This window comes from Anguilla anguilla, chromosome 1, assembly GCF_013347855.1.
Source record: "Anguilla anguilla isolate fAngAng1 chromosome 1, fAngAng1.pri, whole genome shotgun sequence".
NCBI lineage: Eukaryota > Metazoa > Chordata > Actinopteri > Anguilliformes > Anguillidae > Anguilla > Anguilla anguilla.
The window spans coordinates 56,985,519-57,008,172 of record NC_049201.1 but is presented as its reverse complement, the minus strand read 5'-3'; the positions used below and the strand labels follow the sequence as shown (position 1 = coordinate 57,008,172).

The following is a 22,654-nucleotide window of genomic DNA, read 5'->3' as shown; positions in this document are numbered from 1 at the left end:
GACAGAAGTAGAACAATGAATTCTGAAGTCTACAGAAATATTTTATCTGATCAGATAAAACTAAATGCCTCCAAACTCATTGGATGGCACTTCATCATGCAACAAGACCTGAACCTGAAACATCCAACTGAACATGCATTTTACATGCTGAAGAGGAGACTGAAGGCAGAAAGTCCCTAAAACAAGCGGGAACTGAAGATAGCTGCAGTACAGGCCTGGCAGAGCATCACCAGGGAAGATACCTAGTGTCAGGTGATGTCTATGCGTCGCAGACTTCAAGCAGTCATTGCATGCAAAGGATATGCAAACAAATATAAAAAATGATTATTTTATTCTACATTATGTTAAAATGGGAGGGACTATGTACAAAATGTTCTATAATTTCTAAACGGTTCATCCGATATGTATGAAAATACCCTAAAATTAAAGCTGACAGTCTGCACTTCAACCTCATTGTCATTATATCCTTTAAAACTCAAAGTGCTAGACTACAGAACCAAAATAACAAAAAATGTGTCACTGTCCAATGAATATGCTCTAAGCAGTACATCTGAAATCTCACTTGACCTCAGTTGCTGAGAAGTATGTTTGTTATCCCTTGTGAAGGATTAGAGTGACTTGTGAACTTTGATCAAGTTTTTTCTGAGAAGGACTTCATGTTTTATGCAATAATTTGGCATTGTTTTGTTTTTATTCTGAGAAGCAGCTTTGCTGGCTGGAGTTACAGAGGGACTCTAGACATGTATTGATAGACTTCACACTAACAATTTCCATAGGTTTCCTTAATGCCACATTTCCTCAATTTCCTAAATGCCCCTTTCATTGAATACTTATTCTCCATGTTCCTGCTTTATTTATATTTATTCTGAATTTTTACAGGTTGTCTCATTTAGATTAAAACTTCTTACAAGAGTAATATGCAGCAGTCTCACACACATTTGCATTACAAATGTAAGTTACAAAAAGAAAAGTGTTTCAGTTTAAAGACAATGGAACAAGTAAACAGACAAATATTAAAAATATTTACTCTCCTCAGTTGCAATATTGCCGATCTTAGCATTGAATTTATTCACAGAAACGAGAGTCAAGATTTAATTTCAGCAGTAACGTGTTCCATGAAGTAAACTCTACACAAATGTTCCACATTCAAGTTTTTCTAATTTCAGTATGGGGGTGGGGAACTTAAAAGGCATGTTCTGCTGAGAACAAGAACCAGAATTACAGGAATTCCAAGGAGACACCCAAGGCAAGAACGGAGTGTCTATCTGTGTGCGTTATATTAATATGTTCCAGGGCAAAGCCTACACTGTAAACCGTAATTCACATATGACACACAAACTTATTATACATAAAAATGTGTATGTATACTCTAAACAAATGTTCCACACTGTCAAATTAACATAAAGACTTTATGTTCAATTGACACAAATACTCACACCTTGTGAGGTTAACATATTTTAAATGTTAAATATTTTTGATATTTCAGTTCATACAACTTAATTCAATGAACAAAGCCCATATCATGCACAAAAACGTAACTTTTTTTCAACAACTTGAGGATAAGCACAATTTACTGGTTAGTATGAAGAAAAAAATAGTTGGCACGATGCAACTTTTTCAGGTTAACTGTACTAAATATTTTTAGTGCAAAGTGTTTCCAGGCATTTTTTGAGTTCTTGAAACAAGTAAGAATGAATTTATCTTAACATATGTTCTTTGGGCCTCATTTCTAAATATTTTTGTAAAACTGTAAATTTACATGTAATCTGAAATGATCTAACAGATTCCACCGGATTTATTGATCACTCGAAGACAGCTTTTTGCGTATCCACGGGCGTATGTAGATAAAATACCAATCAATTGTAAATGAAAAGTACATTCACAGACCTTTTGATTAGCATAAATGAACACCCCTAATACACGATATAAGGAGCTTGGAATTCCATTTCAGGCAAGTTAAAGAGATGGCTGAGAAAAGACTAAAGAAAAAAAAAAGGTGGTTTCAACCAAAGGTGCTCATGCTCTGCGCACACAGGTCTACTCTGACGCTGTGATACTCTGAGATCTTTCTGATAAGCTGTTTCTAAACCATTCACACGCTCCATTCCCAATCTCAACATGAGAAAGACTTTTAATCAGGAAGGAGCGACCTACTGCATCAAAAACCTCTGATAGATAAATAAAGTTGCTCAATGATGTTTCTGAGGCATTTGTACAGGGTTGGGTAGTAACGGATTACATGTAATCGGGATTACGTAATCAGATTACAAAAAATAAGTAACTATAATCAGCCCAGATTACATTTGAAAAATGTGTAATTAGATTATAGGCTAGTTATATTGTCAAGGATTATTTGATTACATTTTTGATTATGTCTTTAAAATATGGCCATTTAAAAATTATAAAACTTTTTTTCGTGATAACCAATGCTATTAAATCATGAAAAGCGCATCTGACATACAGGTCAGTGTTGCCAATTTAGCAACTTTGACCTTCCTAGCGACTAAAAATCTTATCTAGCGACTAGTGAGAAATTCGGTGACTTCTTCCAACTTTGGCAACCTGTATTCTCGTTGTCGAGCAACAGCAAAAATTTGTGAATGACGTTGTATTTGTCACCGTGTTACCCAAGGGGGGTGCCCTCCCAGTAACACGGTAGCACCCACCCACCCCACCCTCTCTGTAACACGGTAACACATTAAAAAACATCAGTAACAAAAACTTCAACAAAAGAAACAGTACAGTACACCTGAAGACATTTATGCCAGCATGTTTTTGCATGAGTAATTTGAGGGTAATATGTACTGTTACTCCTCTCAGGTTGCCAGGTTGCCAGTTTTGTTAATGGTTACTTAACTAATATTTGTTTTTGTATTTTAATGATGATTTATGAATAATGGAGTTTTTATTCCTTTTTATTTACATTGAAAATGGAAGATGAACATTTTGAGTGAGTGCTCCCCTTGCATTATAAGAGCACAGTCCTCCATGTGGCCTATGATTAAAAAACAGCAGCAACAAAAGATTACACAAAAGAAACAGCATCCCACGTGTTGTAGAATATACACAGTACACCTGTAGTTAGTGCCAGTACTGTTTTTGTAAGGGCAATTTGATTTGACCAACTGTAGATGCTGAATATGCTAAATGCATTTTATTTTCAATGAAAATGTTTTGACATGTTTAAAGAGAAAAAATAATATTTGTGGAACTCACATTTTTGTGGCTGCATCCATTTTTTTAGTATAAATTGCAATATTTTCAATGTTTGATTTTGAAGTAATTCAAAAGTAATCAAAAAGTATTCAGATTAGATTACATTTATTTTGTAATCCAAAATAAATGGAAAAGTCATAAAATGAAATATTGTAGCAAATAATTGTGTAGGATATTAGAAGCTTATTCTTCTACAGTCTCCCTCCACGTTTCATACACACACAGATATGCTGAGAAACATACAGTCACAACGAATTATGGATATAAATTATTATTATTTTAAAGAGATTGTACGTATATTGTCGAGGATATGATTAGCCCAACTTTCCAGATGACCTAATGTGAAGAATAACTCCTAAAAGGGTAATTATATATTTTTTTGTTGAACGTTGTTGCCAATTGAACATGTGTTTCATAATTATAAATGTTATAAATAAACAAAGAGATTGTATGATCTTCGGCAATTTATTTAGCAGGCCTAGCCTACTAATGCAAAGAGTTTTCCCCTTTTATGTAGGCTAGTTCATAACACAAGAATGTTTTTTTCAGTATCGGTATTGGTATTGGGATAGCCTTGGTAGGCTACTTGGTACCTGAATCGATGAGAAAATCCGTGGTAGCGCCCATCCCCAGTCCCTTCTATCGGCTAACATCCCTGCCAAAAATACAAAATGATGGCGGACTCTCTGCTGTCCTCACTCATCATGAAGTGAAAAAATGATAGGAAGTCATGAGAAGACTGATTGCCGGCTTCTGAAATTGGAACTGCAGTTACTAACATTAGCTGAAATCAGGGCCGGTTCTAGACATTGGCGGCAAGGGCAGTCGCCCAGGTCACCATTCGTATGCTGGCCAAACGAAGAAAAAGAACATTAAAAATTCATACGTCGCGCCAATGTCGAGAGCATGTGAGTCGGCGGTCAGCACTCCAGGGCCGCAATCTCGCCTACAGCGGTAGAAAGGCTCTGCTTCATTGAAATAGCCTACATCTTCACCAACTTAAGGATCTCCATCTGTTTATTTTGATAAATCTTTTTTGCAGAAAGTTTACGCTAGCAGATCACTCTCATTTTTAACTGATGTAATGACACATAGCCTAACATAATTAAGTATTCTTCCCCTACATTTGTCAGCATGTTTCACGTTTACAGTAGATGATGTGCTGATTAATCGTGGCGCATCTCCAATACGTGCATGGCAGTTTAGAAAGAGCAGGTGTCGGTCGCCTACATTGTTTTAAGAAGAATAAAATCATTTTAGGAAGTTCACATTTACATTCTGTTTGCTAATATTCTAGTGAGTCCTCATCGTATATCCTACTGAAAATATGACATGGTAATGCAAAGTCTGGTTCTGCATAACGCTTAGATTCAAGAAATAACTTGAATTTAGTGGGGGGTTTTTTGTATAAACAATACAGAAATTAAATATTAACACTAAACGTACATGAAGGTAAATGTCTTTGTAATTTTACAGAGTTTCTAAAACCATACATTTGGGGGATTGTTGATCAACATCCATTTTGACAGTGTCAATATTAGATTGGTTTATTACTTGTTTACATTACAAGAAGTTGAGCATCCACTTGTGTAGAAAGCATAATCATGGTTAGTAGTAGGCTAGTGTTAAAAAATAATTTGGGGAAAGCCAGTCCTACCTCCACCGTGCATTTGACACAGATATGGGAATCGCCAAACATTGCCAAGTCCGACAGCATAAGAGACACATGCTAGAACAAACTGCACAGGATTTTCCCACAAAGGTCTTGCCTCCTTGCCCATTGCTGAATCCTCTAGATTTGATTAACACACTGCAAAGGCAAAAAAAAAAATCCTTAGAATGTCTTGCTCAAAAATCCTGCTCAATCTTATCCTTGTAAACGTACTGCAAACAAGACGGATGTTCTGCTAGTTGCGCGCAGTTTTAAAGTAAGCGTCCATTCAAATGAATCCCCTCCCTCTCCCTTGGATGAGCGATACTTTAAATTGGTCGGCGTTACATAACTCAGGTGAATGTTTAATTCGGGACGGCGTACTTAATGTTATCACAATTCTTATGTCCGCCAAACACCCCTTGTGTGTGCGTGCGAGTTACACGCGCAAGAATTTACATATAGTTCATATCTTTTGAGAATTCCTTCATCAACATACGTAAGAACAAATAATATAATGGCAAAATCATACACGGGTAATGGAACATTCTGAAAATATGGAAAATGACTAAATCTTTTATGGCCAAAATTCAAAAGACAATTCAAAGATTTATGAAGAAAGTGAAATGTAAACCATGGCAAAGCGATCATCTCCCTTGGCTGAATAAAAACATATGATCTCATGAAACAAATGGACCGTGCTCTTAATGTTCTGAAACAAAACATGACAGACGTCTATTTACATCATTGAGAAATAAGGTTATAAAAGAGTTTAGAAAGCAAAGGTAACGTTTTATCAGTACTATAGTTGAAGGAGGGGAAATGCTAAAGTTATCTGGCAAAACTTAAAGACAGGGAAAACAGGGGAAATCAGGGAAATCCAATATAATTAATGAACCTTTGGAACTCAATGTAAACGTTGTAACCAACGATCAAGGTAAGGTCGCTACAGCTTTCAAAATATATTTTGTTGACTCTATGGGGGGCGACATAGCTCAGGAGGTAAAACCGATTGTCTGGCAGTCGGAGGGTTGCCGGTTCAAACCTCGCCCTGGGCATGTCGAAGTGTCCTTGAGCAAGACACCTAACCCCTAACTGCTCTGGCGAATGAGAGGCATCAATTGTTAAGTGCTTTGGATAAAAGCGCTATATAAATGCAGTCCATTTACCATCTATGATGACTGTGACTTCTCCAGTTTCTAATCAATTTGTTGCTTCTTAAAATATTAGAGCTCCTTTAACTTTTCAAGAAGTCAGCCAGTCCAAGGTGCACAAGATCATTCCTCTCTCAATGGTTCAAGGGCAGAGGATGTATATGGGATGAATACAATATTTATGAATATTCACTTGAAGGCACTCATTCATCATATTCCAAAAATTCATCAATGAAGGAATGTTTCCAAATATTTGGAAAAGAACACCTGTAGGGTTTTGGATAGGGTGGTTAGAGGAATGCTCCTACTGACACCCAACCACTGGCTCAGAAAGTTCCCTGCTGCCCCTGAGTCAATGAATGCTTCTGTAGTAACACTAAAGGAGGACCAGTGAAGTGGTGGGAGAAGTAATCTGGCTCACCAGGAGTCTCTCACTCAGTGACAAGCCTGTCCTATTCCTGACAACTCTGGGCAGGTGTTGATGAAGCGATCAAGGTTTCCTCTGGAGGAGCAGACAGGCTAGGAGTAGAAATGGTGATGGGCTCAACTGGAGCAGGTGGATCAGGAGCCATGGAGTTCCTTGCCACAGGTGAGTGATTTGCAGGTGCTTTGCAATGGAATTCCATAATGGACCGAAACTGCAGTGTTTGTTATCTAAGACGAGAGTGAGAGTGTAGGGCTAGGGCAGATAGCCATACATTTGTCTACTAGCCTTAGCTTGCTAGCTCTTGGAGGATGCTCTAGGAAAGTTAGCTTTCTTAGCTAGCTATCTGACATTTGCAAGTTCGCCCAAGTAATTGGGAAGATACAACAAAATGTTTACTGGATTTTTGGCAAGATTCACTTTAACAACAAATCTGTTTTTCACTGGATGACACTGAATGAACAGCATCTGGGAGAAATGCAAGCTTTTTTGTGAATCTCATTTTCTTGGCACTGAAGTTACTGAAATCAGTCTGTTGAAAATGGGCACTGCAAATGTATATCTCATCAAAAACACGTATTCAATGTACAAAAATGGCAAGTTACTCACACGTACAAGACATACACCGTCTATAACTCATTCATTCAGACTGTCAGAATCCAGGCCTGCCATTAAATGTATTGATATCAAAATGACACCAAGTTACGGTACTACAAACAATATAGGCTATCTTGCCTCACCGAAATTAAATAAGATGTATTCCCAAGCAATGCTACCCAATATTTCCTCAGTACTTTCAAGTTATAATTAAAAGTTATAGTTATCATTATGAGTGAATCATGATTTTAAATGTAATGTTTTAATGGGGAGTTGCAGAACATACATACGTAGTAATTGTTTGTATGTGGCTAGATAGAGAACAGGGTGAGGTAACATGAATGTAGAAATGTGGCGTTTGCATATAAGAAGGTTTTGTACGGTAGCCAAGTGAAGAAATATAGTTAGTAGAAATGCCTCACCGAAATTAAATAAGATGTATTCCAAAGCAATGCTACCCAATATTTCCTCAATTCTTTCAAGTTATAATTAAAAGTTATAGTTATAATTATGAGTGAATCATGATTTTAAATGTAATGTTTTAATGGGGAGTTGCAGAACGTACATACGTAGTAATTGTTTGTATGTGGCTAGATAGAGAACAGGGCGAGGTAACATGAATGTAGAAACGTGGCGTTTGCATATAAGAAGGTTTTGTACGGTAGCCAAGTGAAGAAATATAGTTAGCAGAAATGGCACTGGTGTAACTGTTTAATAAAACAAATACATTTACCATCATGAAATGCATATGGGTGGCCGTGAGTGAGTTTTGGTAAAGCAAATATAAGCGTAAGAAAACGTTAGTGTAAAAGAGGAAATTATCTGCCTGAGGGCGAGGCGGGATTCAATCCTTCAACTGGAGATTTACCAGTCTGTGATTTTGTTAGGGCAGCACCATGACATAGCTATGCAATGCGTGAAATATCATTAGCAAACCTGTCCGTGGTTTTAATGAAGAACACAGGCCAGTAAGCACAGAAGAGCTCCCGTTGAATCCTTATGGCTTTGCAGTAGCCGGTTAATAATTGAACGTGCAGATGGTACGTCATAATGCAGTGTATCCGTTCGGTGAACGACGGGTAGATATGGTGCAACAGCAAAAATTGAGAAGTAGTAGACAATTATTAGTGAGAGTACAAGCAGGTTAAAGAGACACATACCTAGCCAGGCTTGAACCTAGGACCCTGTGTTCCCAAGACTGTAACCTTGCCCACTAGGCCACAGGCAGACTAGCTGGTGGTACTGAAAATGTTTCAGAGTAAAAAGGTATGGGTATTTTGCGTGTGTATGCGAGTTTTTGATTGGGTCTTGCAGGTGAAGATTTGGCTGTTGTCGGTAAAGTGTCCAATGGGGAGACATGTTATTAGTGGGATAGGTGGCAGGAAAAATAAGAATGAGAAGAAGAAGAAAGAGAAGAAGAAGAAGAAGAAGGAGAAAACGCAAAATCCCCTTAGTTTGGGGCTTTATTGTGTGGACATGTGAAGTTGTTTATGAAATCTGTCTGTTGAAATGGGGTCAGAATGTACAGAATTTAATGTTTTTAAGAGCTGAGTGTCTGTGGCTGTTGTGGTTATTTCTGTGGGGAACCCTGAAAAGTGCCAAACTCTTGGTGCTGTATAGGTATGGGGCATGCCCCCACCAAGGAGTAACTTGGCGGGATGGCATACCTGCCATCCCAATAGGTTCCTTTGTGGCAGATGGCCTGGAATATGTGGTATTCAAAAAACCCACTGTTGTGAAATGTTTACATTCGTGCAAAGATTGTATAAGGATGCTTCTCTTTCAGTAAAAGATCTCAACCACAAAATAAGGTTGCACATTTGAAATAATTAATTTTACTAACTAACCCTTTCTAATGATGTACAAAATTCAGGTAGTCTGAAACTGCCTGCTAGATGGCTGCAAAAAAGGCAAAAAAAAAAAAAACTATTTGGAAAGGATTTTAATCAGGACAGGATTTTAATCACACAGTTAATATTGCTTTGGAGTAAGGCCAGTGATGTCAAATTCATGGTTTTTGTTTAACTGTGGCTTTAATGAGAGAAACAATAATTTGAGCTATTATTATTTTGCAGTGAAGTAGGGGAAAAGGCCTAGGATTCTCTATGTTATATTTCTGGACCTTTTGCCCTTCATTTCATGGACTATTCTAATATAATCCATAATTCTTACTGAAGTTGGATTTAACATTAGACCAGTATCTTTTTGAAAATGTAGATTAGACTGTTCATGTATGAAGCAGACAAACAATTCTAAGCAGACTGTTTGGCTGCCCTACACACCAAATGGGGTTCTAAATAACACATTTTTAACAAACCATGGGGGGTCCAATCAAAGCATTTTCCAGCTCTGCCTTGAATGTAACAAATAGAATGAGTAAACTATCCAAATTTAGTTTTCATATAACTGTAAATGAATAAGTAAAATGTGGGCACAGATTTTAAGATGATATTGTGGGCACAGATTTTCTGTGTCTTAGCTGACACTGTGCACAAACAAAAACTGCTCATGAACATTTCCTGTACCGTAAGTGTTATAAGAGTGAAGATAATATTAGGCCATAGAGTTTTATAAGATTTATATTGCTTCTGATTTTGTTTATCTGCTGAAGAGTGAGTGAGACTGGCCTTGGGGGAATGAAGGAACAAACAGTAAAATCTATTTTTGTGTGACATTATCACCTCTTAAGATCATAGTACATTGATAAGACATGATAAGGTCAAAATGCATTCATGTGCCAAACATTATTATTTTGACTGCTTTCTATGTAAACTCACATATGAATTTTGTATAGTGAATGCACAAATAATTTTCTGACGTTAAAACATGAAACAACTAAAGAAACATGCCAGAAGAAAACAGGCTTACATAGATTAACATATCTTTGGCAACACAATGGGAAATGCTTTGAAAGATCCACACTTCTTCAGAGATGACAAAAACACCATTGTATTGGATTCAAGTTCAGTTTTGCTGACTTAGTGTGACATTAAAGAAGACCTAAGAATATGGTATCCAGCTGTATTTGAATGAAGAATTAACCTCTGCAGAGATTTGCCCACCAAAATGAAGAAAGGGAGTTGTGTTCAGATGCAACAAAAAAACTCCTGGACTGCTGTTTCAATTAACTTATTTCAGATGAACTTTTTGTATTTTTAAGGATTCAAATCAACAGAGAGGTATACAGTTTTTATTTGTCTTTTTTTAATGGTATAAACATGGCACAGTTCATGGTGCACAAAATTTTAAATGTAGTAAACAACATGGGAATATTGATTGTGGAGAATATTCATTCAATCGGATGCAGAAGCAATACTATCACTAATATATTAATAATAACGTATGAATGCATGGCAGGTGGAAACACACCACAAATAGCATATAAAATTACAACAACTACCCAAAAGTGAGAGTTTGTGACTGAATTTGTCAGTAACAGGACATGAATGAATGAATGAATCGTTACATGTATATAGCACTTTTCTGAACACTCAAAGTGCTTTACAGTGATGAGTGGGAACTCACCTCACCCACCACCAAGGTGTAGCACCCACCTGGGTGATGCACGGCAGCCATTTTGCGCCAGAATGCTCACCACACATTAGCTAAGGTGACGAGGGAGAGAACATTTGTAAATGGTAAATGGACTGCATTTATATAGCGCTTTTATCCAAAGCGTTTTACAATTGATGCCTCTCAATCGCCAGAGCAGTTAGGGGTTAGGAGTCTTGCTCATGGACACTTCGACACGCCCAGGGCGGGGTTTGAACCGGGTTTCTTACCTCCTGAGCCATGTTGCCCCATTTGTTTTTAGCCAATTAAATCAGGGGATGATTAGGTGGCAAGTTCTTGAGAGAGCCGGGTCAGTAATTTAGCCAGGACACTGGGGAACCCCTTACTCTTTGCAAGAAGTGTCATGGGATCTTTAATGGCCACAGTGAGTCAGGACCTCAGTTCAACATCTCATCCGAAAGATGAAAATTAATATTCCCGGCAAAATGTTATTATTAACTGCATTACCTGCAACTTGGCAGGTAGAAATAATGCAGATAATGTAATAGAAAAACAATATAGAGATAAACTTTCCTCCTGCTTTGTCATTGCTATCACGTGGAGTTCCTTCCATGTCTCATAGAGGCCTGCAACAGTTGAAATCTGAAGATGAGTTTGAAAGTAGAAGAAATAACAAAGTGAAAATCCACCTTGAAAGACAACCCACAGAATTACATTGGGGATTCATGGCAGATTATTCTTTAATGCCGTTCTCTGTGCAGGGAATCACAATTCTTAGAATACACCATTCTGGAAGACATTTATATGGTTGGATTGATCTGAGACACAGTGCAGGTGAATCATTGTGTACAAAAGAGTTGAATTAGTTTTTTGCCAATGATCCTGCTTACGCCTGACAATGTGACTGATTTAAGCTATGGGAACATGCTACATTACATTATCCATCCGTCCTTCCATTATCTAATCTGCTTGTTCCTGGTCAGGGTCACGATCCTAGCATGCACTGGGCAACAGGCAGGAATACGCCCTTCACTGTGGGAGGAATGTACCTGGAGGAAACCCACACAGACACAGGGAGAACATGCACACTCCACACAGAAAGGCCCTGGCTGGGATTCGAACCCGGGACCTTCTTGCTATGAGGTGACAGTGGCATATAAAGAATATGAAAATGTACATTTTTTTAATTCAGTAAATTTGTGGAAATAAGTTGAGTGTGACCTACAATACATATTGAAACTACATAAATTGCTTGCAACCACTTAGAAAAGGGGTAGTACTTTTTTGGTATTCTTTTTACACTATTGAAATTGTTTATTTCCTTATCATGGGAAAATGACACAACTTACGTAAATTCAGATTACATAATAGTTTGACTGGTGGTAACAACGGCAGGGTTCTACTTGGGAATTGGCCTTGAAATACTGCAGACCATAAACTCTCCAGAGCAGGTCAGTCAAAATTAAGATCCAAGTTGTGCAACTGGGCTCAACAACAAATCGCCCACTGTGCCATCTGATTTTTCTACGCTACAGGAATTGAGAACTGCTGCGCCGGCAGAAGGCACAGTGGGGGGCATTCATATTTTGGAGAGAGGACATTTGGTGACAGGTGTGGAATGCAAACTGAAATAAAACAACAGTGGTGAAAATATTCTATTCAATGGCAATCTCTGGCAGATGTTCTCGCAATCCTTGGGGTGTAGTGGACAAGTCAATAATAAACACTGGAGGGGGGCGGGGGCCCCAGAGAGGACACAGCTGTATAACCTATGCAGGCCTTTTTTTAGCTATATCCCACTAACAACGTACACAGCTGCAGTCATTTGTCCCAGGTTTTCTCTGGACATCAATAGCTTTTGTTTATTTGAGGAGTTAATCCTAATGTAAGTGGTCTGACTGTGCATTATGCATCCTGCCGTGATGTTTTGAACAACAGCCAAATTCACTGCCCGAGAGAGTCAGGGCCAAGGGATGCAATGTGGCCAAAACTCTGGGTGCAAGTGATGAGTTGGATAGTTTGTTGACAGATGAGTTCTGGCCTGAACATCAGTCCAGCTGGCTTTGTGGGGGAGTCTTGACACTCTGGGCTGATAAAACTGGTTAATATCTTGACAAAAATATCTTTACACCTAGGCTAAAGATATTCAAACTCAGTTTTTCACAACTCCATACATTTCACGTTACCATACATTTCTTTTGTCAAGTCAATTAGGGCATTTACTTTGTTCACATCAGAGGTCATTTTAAAACAATCGATTAGACAGATTTATTTTACCTTTAATTCACTATATCAGAATTCCAGTGGGTCAAAAGTTTACATACACCAAGTCTCTTTAAACAGTCTGGAAGATTCCAGAAATTGATGTAATTACTTTTTAGAAGCTTCTGATTGGCTAATTGTCATAATTAGGAGTTAATTTTGAGTTAAATGGCACCTGTGGCTGTATTTATGGGCCTACCTTTAGAGCCACTGCCTTTTTGCCCTTGGAACCATGGGAAAATCCAAGCAACTCAGCCAAGACTTCATAAAAAAAATTGTGGACCTCCACAAGTCTGGGTCCTCCTTAGGAGCAATTTCCAAACAACTGAAGGTACCATGAGCATCAGTACAAACAATTGTATGCAAATATAAAAATCTTGGGACCACACAGACACTGCATTGTTCAGGAAGGAGGCACAATTCAACTCCCAAGGCTGAGCGAACTTTGGTCCGAAAGGTTCAACTGAACGCCAAGACAACAACAAAGAAACTGGTGAAGGCATCAGGTTAGAGGCGTTAGAGGCATCAGGTACCAAAGTATCTACATCTACCATCAAGAGAATCCTACATCACCATGGCCTGAAAGACTGTCACGCAAGGAAGAAGCCCCTACTCCAAGACCGGCATAAAAAAGCCAGAATGGAGTTTGCAGGTGATCACCAGGACGAAGACCTATCCTTTTAGTGGAGTGTTCTCTGGTCACATGAAACAAAAATTGAACTGTTTGGCCATAATGATCATCATGTATGAAAAAGGGTGAGGCTTTTAATCCAAAGAACAACATCTCAACTGTGAAGCATGGGGGTGGCAGCATCATGTTGTGGGGGTGTTTTGCTGGAAAAAGGACTGGTGCGCTTTAGAAAATAGATGGCATCACGAGGAAGGAGGATTATCTAGAAATACTGAAGCAATACCTCAAGACATCAGCTAGAAAGTTAAAACTTGGTCGCAACTGGGTCTTCCAGCAGGACAATGATCTGAAGCATACCTCCAAAGTTGTAACAAAATGGCTTAAAGACAACAAAGTGAAAGTATTGGAGTGGCCATCACAAAGCCCTGACCTGAATCCCATAGACAATTTGTGGACTGAACTGAGAAACCATGTCCGAGTAAGTACGCCCACAAACCTGACTGAGTAACGCTAGTTCTGTCAGGAGGAATAGGCAAAAATTCTGGCAAAGTATTGTGAGAGCTGGAAAGCTCTGTGGAAAGCTGCCACAAGTGTTTGATTCAATTTAAGCAATTAAAAGGCAATGCCACCAAGTACTAAAAAAGTGTATGTAAACTTGACCCACTGAAAATCGGGTATAGTACATAAATGCTAAAATAAATATGTTTTTTAGCTATTATTTTGAAATGACCTCTTATGGTAATAAAGTAGATACCCTAATTGACTTACAGTTTTTCTCAAATGTTTACACACTAAAACTGGAACTATGCACACGATGGTGAAAACTTGAAGCTCATATGTCAACAACAAAGACTATTTCTGCAAAACTCTAAGCACAATTCCTTTGTTTTCACTCAAATAGCAGTTCTAAATCACATTTTTGCACAACTCTACACAAAATCTCATCATTTAGCACAATTTTCATATTCAAGCCTTGTTTGTTCACATGGAAAACACTGGCCTTCAAATGCCAAACTCTAAGTACCGATTGGTCTCACTCACGCGACACCTGCTCAAACTCAATTGGCTAAACTTTTCAATTATCTGTCAGAGCATAAAAGAGACCTCCGGGGACCTCTATTGTTTTGGAAAACAATGGGGCAACACGCAGCACAGACAGGTAGAGGTAGAGGAGGAGGTGTACATGTACGAGGTGGACGAAGAAGAGGGAGACAAGCTAATATTTCAAATGAAATACGTGCAACTTTGGTTGATCACGTATTTGTTTTTTGTTATTTTTACAGCCGGCCTACAAACTACGATTTTTATTTTTTCAGTCTGCTGAACAAAGATTTATTTTACAGTAACAAATAAAGATTTGCTTTGTTACCTTTTTGAATTTGTTCATTGATTTCATATATGACAACAGATCATTACATCCATTGTCCAGACTGACACAGTCTAAGCATGTTCTCGTTTTGAGAAGACACAAATGTTATATATTTTGGCAAAACTCATAATTCACTGATAAGGAAAAAGGAAAAACACTTCTAACAATGTTCAATATGACTCATGATGGAACCTGGGTTGTGAGTGCAGCCCAACTGGACCTCATTGGCAGGACAATGCAGTAAAATGTGCATTGTATCATACACAATAACAACAACACTCAAAGTGATAACGGTTCACACACGTTGCTGTACTGTACTGAATTAGAATTAGGTTTACCTAGCAAATGCACTATTTATATGATGATATATTTACTGTATTGTATCATGGCAACAGTCTTTATATTTACTATAAAATTGCAGCCTGTTTTGGGACCCCTTGAAAAGAAAACTAAAACTTCAAAAAAGGATTAAAAATAAGCCATTTTTTACACGATTTTATACACTTGAATATGTAACATGACCTCATGATGCCAGAACATATATACTGTATTTTGACGGTTGTGTTTTTAAATTTATCGCACCAGTGTGAAATCAATGCTCAATAAGACCTATTCATATGAGGCCTGCGTGAATCATTTTGATGGAAAAAGTCAGTTTTGAGAAGAGAGAACATGGTTTTGAATGCATGAATGCATTTTGCAAGAGATTTGTTTAGTTTTGGCAAAAGGTTAACTGTTGCTGTGCTTTGTGTGTAGAGTTTTGAGAAACTGAGCTATAGTTTCAGAAAACGTGTTTAAACAATTGAGAAAAACTGTAATATAAAATTAAATATGATCACATTATTGTGAAAAGGACAATCATGAGGTGTAAATTATTTCATTATTTTGAAATAAAACTAGTTTAATTATTGACACATTTATTCATATAATTTATGTAGTTCCCTATTTATTTATTTATTTTGGAACGTTTAGTCCTCCATTGAAATGATTTGCAATCTGAAATGTGCAAGGTGTTGTTAATCAGTCTACTGAATAATAAATAAAAGTTGTTTAGAAATGGTAAATTGAATTAATTTATGAATGATGTCTAAAACAGTAAGCTATGCAAATGACTGAGTAGGCCTGTACTATTTTACAGTGCTGAGAATCTCACTGATGAGATGAAAATATGGAGACCATAGTGATTCTGAGTTTAGGGACAGACAGTCAGAGTGCAGGGCATGGACACACTCTCAAAAAGGATGTTTTAATATCCAACACACTTTTTGTGTGACTAATTTTGTGTTACTCTCAGCAAGTTTTGTCACAGTTACTACTTTTTACAATTTATGTTACAAAAGGAGACTTTTTTAGACAGACTGCACTGAAAGTAAAACATTGTTGTCCTTAACTAGACATGGAGGTGTGTTAAAAATGACATGTTATGAATTGTTTTAAATATGTGCTTTCACAGTGTATGCAAAGAAGGGGAAATTAAGCCTAGGTTACTGTATCTCTAACCTGACCTGTTACCCCTTTGCATAATTCCCATAGGAGTACAACATAAATCATGAATAACATAACCTCATGAATAATTCATAAAATACATAAAATAATGTAATTATTTAACAATACAGTTGGTTCACCATACATCCTTGTAGACTATTCATACTTAAAATGAATGATTACAGTAATATGAATGAATTACTCTGTGTTACATGATAGAACACCTGCTGGTTTCCACTAGGAGCAACACAGGGAGGAGGCAGCCAGCTGTGTTCTGGTGGCTCACAGCATTATAGGGCAAGCTTTGCAGTGCATGGCTAAATCAGAGACAATGGATTAGCATGAGAATGGTGTGCGGGGGAGGTTTGGTATAAAAGCCAAAGGGTTCTTTTTCTCACCGACACTCATGTTCATCGGCCACCGAGGACACACCATCGCCTCCACGTGTTGCTGACTGTGGTGTTGTCACCTTCTCCCTCCTCTTCCTCCTCCTCACCCTCCTCTCCTCATCATCTTCATCCTACTCATCATCCTCCTCACAGAGGCAGCCGCTGGCATGGACAAACACACTTTCCTGTACTTCGCCTATGGGAGCAATCTGCTGAAGGAGAGACTGCAGCTTAAGAACCCCTCTGCCACAGTGCACTGTGTGGCCAGGCTCAAGGTATGGGCTTTGGAAGCTGGGGAGACCCATAATGAGAATTCTTTTTTGTTTTCTGCATGAGGGATGCATATTCCACATTGTTGTGACCTTGATGTATTGAGACTATATCTTAAGATACCATTACTATTATTACCCCTGCTTTTCCAATGAGCTGCCTCAGAGCACTATATAAGAATCATACTGGATATCAACAATCCTTTACCCACCATCCCTAAGGAAATCGGCCTATCTAAACATCACAATTTTTATTAGTCGTTGAAAGGAAACACATTTGAATCCTGTTAATCAGGGTTCTTTCAAATTTATTAATCTTTTAGATTTCTGTTACCATGGTTCCAAATTTCTGAGCACGTGACCATATTGGTGTCAGCATCCACATCACAAATTCATTCTGGAGGATCTATTACAGTGGAGACTGAGGGCAGAGAGCTTTCTGTATTGGGTGTCTATTGAGGGGCAATACTCATTCTCTTATCCACTTCTTTGTAGGACTACAAACTTGTGTTTGGGAACCACCAAGGCTTGCCTAGTGCTCGTTGGCACGGGGGTGTGGCCACAATTGAGCACAGCCCTGGGGACGAGGTGTGGGGAGTGGTGTGGAAGATGAACATGGCTGACCTTGAATCCCTGGACAGGCAAGAGAGCTTTTCTAAGTAAAAATAATGTCTATGTGCATGTTCCTCCAAACTCACCACAATATCTAAGATTAGAAGGGAAGGGTTGGGACTGGTGAAGCTATGTCCTATATTGCTATGGTAAATAATGATGTTACTGACATTTCCCTCCTCATTTTGTTCAAAATGAGAAAGACATTTTCTTCAGCTTTCATTGCACAAGGGACACAGTGTGGCTTTTATGACTCTGGGAATGCTGATGGTGTCTTGCCCTCACCCATCAGACAGGAAAATGTGAAACTGGGAGCCTACAGCCCTGTGGAGGTATCTGTTTCCACCAGGGGCCAGGAACTTAACTGTCGAACTTACATCATGAACAGCTGTGTCTACGCACTTCCATCTCCACAGTATCTAAAGGTATAGCAACCTTTCTTTCACTTCTCTCCATCACTTCTCTCTCATACATTTGTCTTCGCCACCCAAATATGGTCAAGACAAGGACATGAGTAATATTGGGTTCAGTGGATACCATGGGTTTTGAAGGATCAGAGCTTCAGAAATTACCCTGAGCAAAAATTCACCTAAAGGGTTGATTCTTACCTGAGTGCCCATGTATTGTTATTGTTAAAATGCAAGTAAATTAACAATTGAAATTTACTTTTTTCTTAACTGAGACCTTTAACCATCTGAAAATGATTTGTTTAGGTCTCCACCATCATTACATCCAGAAGATGGTTTGGAGTACAAAATGTTTATCAGCTGTTTCTGGCATGTTTTTTTACACCAGGATGAGACAGAAAAGATCAATATAATTGCAAATTATTATAAAAAGTGAAACGCGGCACCCTAACCGCTGAGCTGTAATGCAATCATTTTCCTGAATTGCTTTGGTTTCACACACTTACATTAAAGGGCAAAGAACAATGTTTGGTTGGTGTTCTGGGGTTTGCCCCTGTTCTGGGCTCCCATTGTGTTGAGAAGACAATGGAGGCCCACTGTAGCTCGGTCAGGGGCTTTGGGGACTATTGAAAACAAACTCCCCTCTAGCCCCCACCCCCTGCCCTGAAAGATTCTGGAATATGCATTTCATTTTCATATTCTAGGTATAATGGGAAGCCACTACTTTTGTTGGAAGGACTGATTAATCAATTTATTGGCCAACAAATCACAAGCAGAATCGTATTTGCCTCTTTTTACATGTGCCATTGATGATTGCCATACATTTGTTTAGTTAATCTAAAAGCTGAGAGACAATATATTAACATTTCTGAAAAAAAATTGTTTCACATTTGGGTTTTGTCCCCCAACCTTTTTGTTTTATTATGTATAAGCCAGTGTTGAGTCATGCATTTAAAAAACATACATTGTTTCACTGGTGTGCACAGTGTAATAATAGTACAAGAGTGTAGTACAACTGGCAAATGCCACCTCCTTTCCAAGAGATCCCTTGGTTCTGTGAATTTTTAGGCAAAATTAGTTAGTTTCACTTGTCCTTCCACACACTCACAGTGTAATTTTTAGAACTGAAATGCAAAAAGAAAAATAAGTCAGAGACATTATGGTGTACCATGATATGAAAGTTATACTTGATTTTTGGATTTCTACCGAGGATTTATATTATTTTAAATGCAATCCTATAGTTGTGGTATAACTTTACCACAATTTTGCATTTTTTTGATTTATCCAACATTTAATGTAATTCTCTCCCCTCCTGAGATTTGTTTTCACTGCTAACATGGTTTATTGCCATATAATCTTTTATAGACATGGAACATTAGATAAAGCAAACAAGTCTGTGAATAAGTAACCAAATGTGTCTGCATTAGACCCAGAAAAAGAAATACAGGAAGAGTACGGGAATATATATTACTCATACACAGCACACGACTGATAAATGCATCTCGTACAACCAAGCTCCTTCCTCAGGAGGAGGTGTTATTCATTTCACTTAGCAAAGGTCGTTAGTGATTGCCCCTGCTTTCCAGGTGATAGTGATGGGGGCAGAACAGAATGGGTTACCAAGGGATTACCAGGAAAAGTTGAAGGATATCGAGACCAACAAGTATGAAGGACCCCTGCCTGTGATGGAGGAGCTGGAGCGTGCCCTGAGGAAGTCAAAGAACATCAGTCTTACACAAACTCTGCCAAGTTTGGCTAAATCACAATAATCACCGTCTACCAGCCCCTACATATTTGCATACACTAGAAGGATATTGCATAAACAGTTTTGGTATAATGTTGTTATTCTTACTCCTGGTGAGATCCATTAAGGCTGAGTTGGGGCTGAAGGCAGTAACCCTAATCAGCCATTCAATAAAACTACCAATACAACAAAGCCTACAGTCAAAAAAGAAACCTTTCGTCATGACCCCCCAAGAAAAGGCAGTTGAGAGGAACAGAAAAGTGGAATGGAAACCAAACATTAAATAAGACCACTTACAGTAAATAAGGATGTTTGTGTACACTGCAATAGTAAAATAAAAAACAACTTTAAGAATCAGTTATGTCCGTTTGTACAGAGTGTGTTTTGTGGAAGGCCAGTTTAATTCAGAATAATTCATGCATACAAACCCCATGTTTATTGAAACAATCAAACAAGTCTCTTCTGGCTACACTGAGATATGGAATACAGAGTACAACTTCCGCCTGGTCTTTTTTCATTATCAGTGTCTGCTGGCCTCTTCACACCTGCTACATACCGCCACATTCCTCCATTTTACAGTCACTGTTGGTGTCTAGATATCCTCATGGAAAATGTGCCAAAGAGGAGGGGTGGAGGCTCATAGCGGATGGCTACTTCCTGGTCAGGCAAAAGGGCGGGCAGAACCGGCCAATGAGGAGCCAAGTTTGACAAGTCTTGTGGCCGTGACGCGAGATGGGTTGCCAGGTTACTGCCATGTAAACAACGCGATAACACAGTACAGACAACGTTTGGGCATCTGCCACTGTGGCGTGTGAGCCTCACAAATTTACCAGCCACTCTGCAAAATCACCTGCATTTGGCGAGTGTTCATTTTACACCCTGCACATGTCCACTTGGACTCAAGGATAAACTGATTAGATTTTGGTGGTCAAAGGTCAAGGTCATTGTGACCTCACAAAACATGTTTTTGCCCATAACTCAAGAATTCATACGCTAATTATGACAAAGTTTCACACAAATGTCTAATAGAATAAAATGATGAAGTGATGACATTTTATATCCAAACGGTCAGACAGAGCACTGGCTACTGGTCGGCGGAGGAATACAACAGCGAGGCGGTATTTCTAGTTTTTTTTTGTATTTTTATTGTCCGGGATATTATATATGTACAGACTTTGCTTTACCTCAGGTGTGTCAAACTGAATCCCAAGGGGGCTGCAGTGTCTGCATGCTTTTGTGTTCTCCTTTCAATCAGCTGCCATTTAAGGCCTTGAGGAAAAATGTGTGTGGATTCCATAGGCAATCAGTGACTTAAATGAAATACTTCAGTCCTCCAAGACTGAAGTTAGACAACTGTGTTTTAGGTCATGTTGGAAACCAAATTAGGTATTTGAACACGTGTTTTAGTTTTTTCATATTTTTTCACTTAACCTTATTAACACAATGCAGGTTAGGCTTGTTATCATTTGCTTTGTCTTTGAGTTCTTCATTATCTAATCAATAGTTGGTTTTACTGGCCATTGCGTCCACACTTTCACCAGTTACGAGCCTACTGATTCACCTCAGTCTTCAATTTGATCAGTTAAATAATTTTGTTACCACAATGATAATGTTTGCAATAGAGCACAGTAAGCACAATGTGAACATGGGATGGTTATTCTACATAACATGCAAAACTATTTCTGACATAATATGGCTAAAGAGGGTAAATAATCCCACTAAACATGAAAACACCTAATTAAGAAAAATGTACAGCTTGTTAAAATTCTGGAATTGTGATTGTGGTTGGAACGCAAATCAGTAAACACAGGGGTCCCAGAACTGAGACTGGGAACAACTGTATTAGACTGACCACAGATTTTGTTAGTTTTGATCTATTCCTTTTATTGACACATAGCAGTGGCCTGCACAGTTTTTTTTTTTTTTTGCTGTTGTTTACTTAATGCAGGTTAATGCTTATTAGAGTGGTTCTTGTTTATATAACTTATGTTTAATATTCAACAATGTAGCTGAGATGTTGGCAATGGATTCTGAACTTCTTGAACTTGCCGCCTCTTTGAGGACTATACTTTCTCCCACAAGGGAATTATTGCACTTCGATCCCTTATCTTTGCACTCAAGTTTTTATTGTCTGAGTGGTGACCCTCTAATAAAGTCAGCTACACAGATAATTGGAATATTTTTTGGTGGATGCCTGGGCCCTCATTTATTGTTACATAATTTATGTTACATACTTAACATAAACAATGCATGCGATAATTTCTAAGCAAAGTGTGAGCGTGTAATTTGCCTGCTGAAAGGTCAATGGCTGTGTCAGTGGTGCACGAGGGCACACTGAGGTACTGACCTGAAAAACTGCTGCATTTTCATGGCTTGCAGTGTGCTCCATAACTTGGCAACTCCATCAAACATGGCATACTACTGCAGGAACTCCATTTTGGAGCATAGTGACAATGACCCAAGTCAAGCACAAGCTTTGGGTTTACGCAGGCAGCAATTTTTTTCATTGATTCATTTATTTGGGAAAAAAAGCCCTTTTATTTTAAAGCATTCACAATCTTTACATTTCTCTACTTCTCGATCTACTACAGGAAGTTTTTCCTTTCCACTGTTGCTTTAGGCTTGCTCCTGTGGGGATTCAGGCCAGGGTTGTCTGTGAAGCGTATTGTGACAATTGTTTGTCAAATGTGCTATATAAAAATATTTTTATTGATTGAAAAGAGGAAAAATGGCAGGTATCTGTTCAAAACTGTTGCCAAACTGGTGAGTCATACATTAGTTGATCCCTGTATTCTAGTAACATTTCACAGCAATGATTCCATGAATTTCACTGAGGGCAAAATTATACAGAAGCCTGACTGCTTACAAGGCTCCTTTGTTCCAACTGATCCCATGCAGCTTAATAAAACTGAACAGTCCTTTAATTCCACT

At 38.3% G+C, this 22,654-nt stretch overlaps 2 protein-coding genes across 2 annotated transcripts in view; one reads left to right on the top strand and one right to left on the bottom strand.

The window, feature by feature from the left end:
• Positions 1-5,172, bottom strand: part of LOC118224212 (sodium- and chloride-dependent transporter XTRP3-like) — a 29,320-nt gene extending 24,148 nt beyond the window's left edge. Inside the window, exon 1 of the mRNA XM_035411529.1 lies at positions 4,874-5,172. Coding sequence (XP_035267420.1) covers positions 4,874-4,997 — 124 coding nt within the window. The 5' untranslated portion in view covers positions 4,998-5,172. The remainder of the gene's footprint in view (positions 1-4,873) is intronic.
• Positions 5,173-6,450: 1,278 nt separating this feature from the next.
• Positions 6,451-20,009, top strand: ggctb (gamma-glutamylcyclotransferase b). Its single transcript, XM_035390064.1, has 5 exons — positions 6,451-6,610; positions 16,845-16,966; positions 17,456-17,601; positions 17,865-17,997; positions 19,566-20,009. Exons 1-5 carry the CDS (start codon positions 6,553-6,555, stop codon positions 19,746-19,748), a joined length of 642 nt encoding a protein of 213 aa, XP_035245955.1. The 5' UTR covers positions 6,451-6,552; the 3' UTR covers positions 19,749-20,009.
• Positions 20,010-22,654: the final 2,645 nt, after the last annotated feature.

Coding starts and splice junctions, on each gene's coding strand:
- ggctb (XM_035390064.1), top strand. CDS start 6,553: ATGGTGATGGGCTCAACTGGAGCAGGTGGATCAGGAGCCATGGAGTTC. Junction 17,602..17,864: donor GACCTTGAATCCCTGGACAG/GCAAGAGAGCTT, acceptor CTCACCCATCAG/ACAGGAAAATGTGAAACTGG. Junction 17,998..19,565: donor CATCTCCACAGTATCTAAAG/GTATAGCAACCT, acceptor CCTGCTTTCCAG/GTGATAGTGATGGGGGCAGA.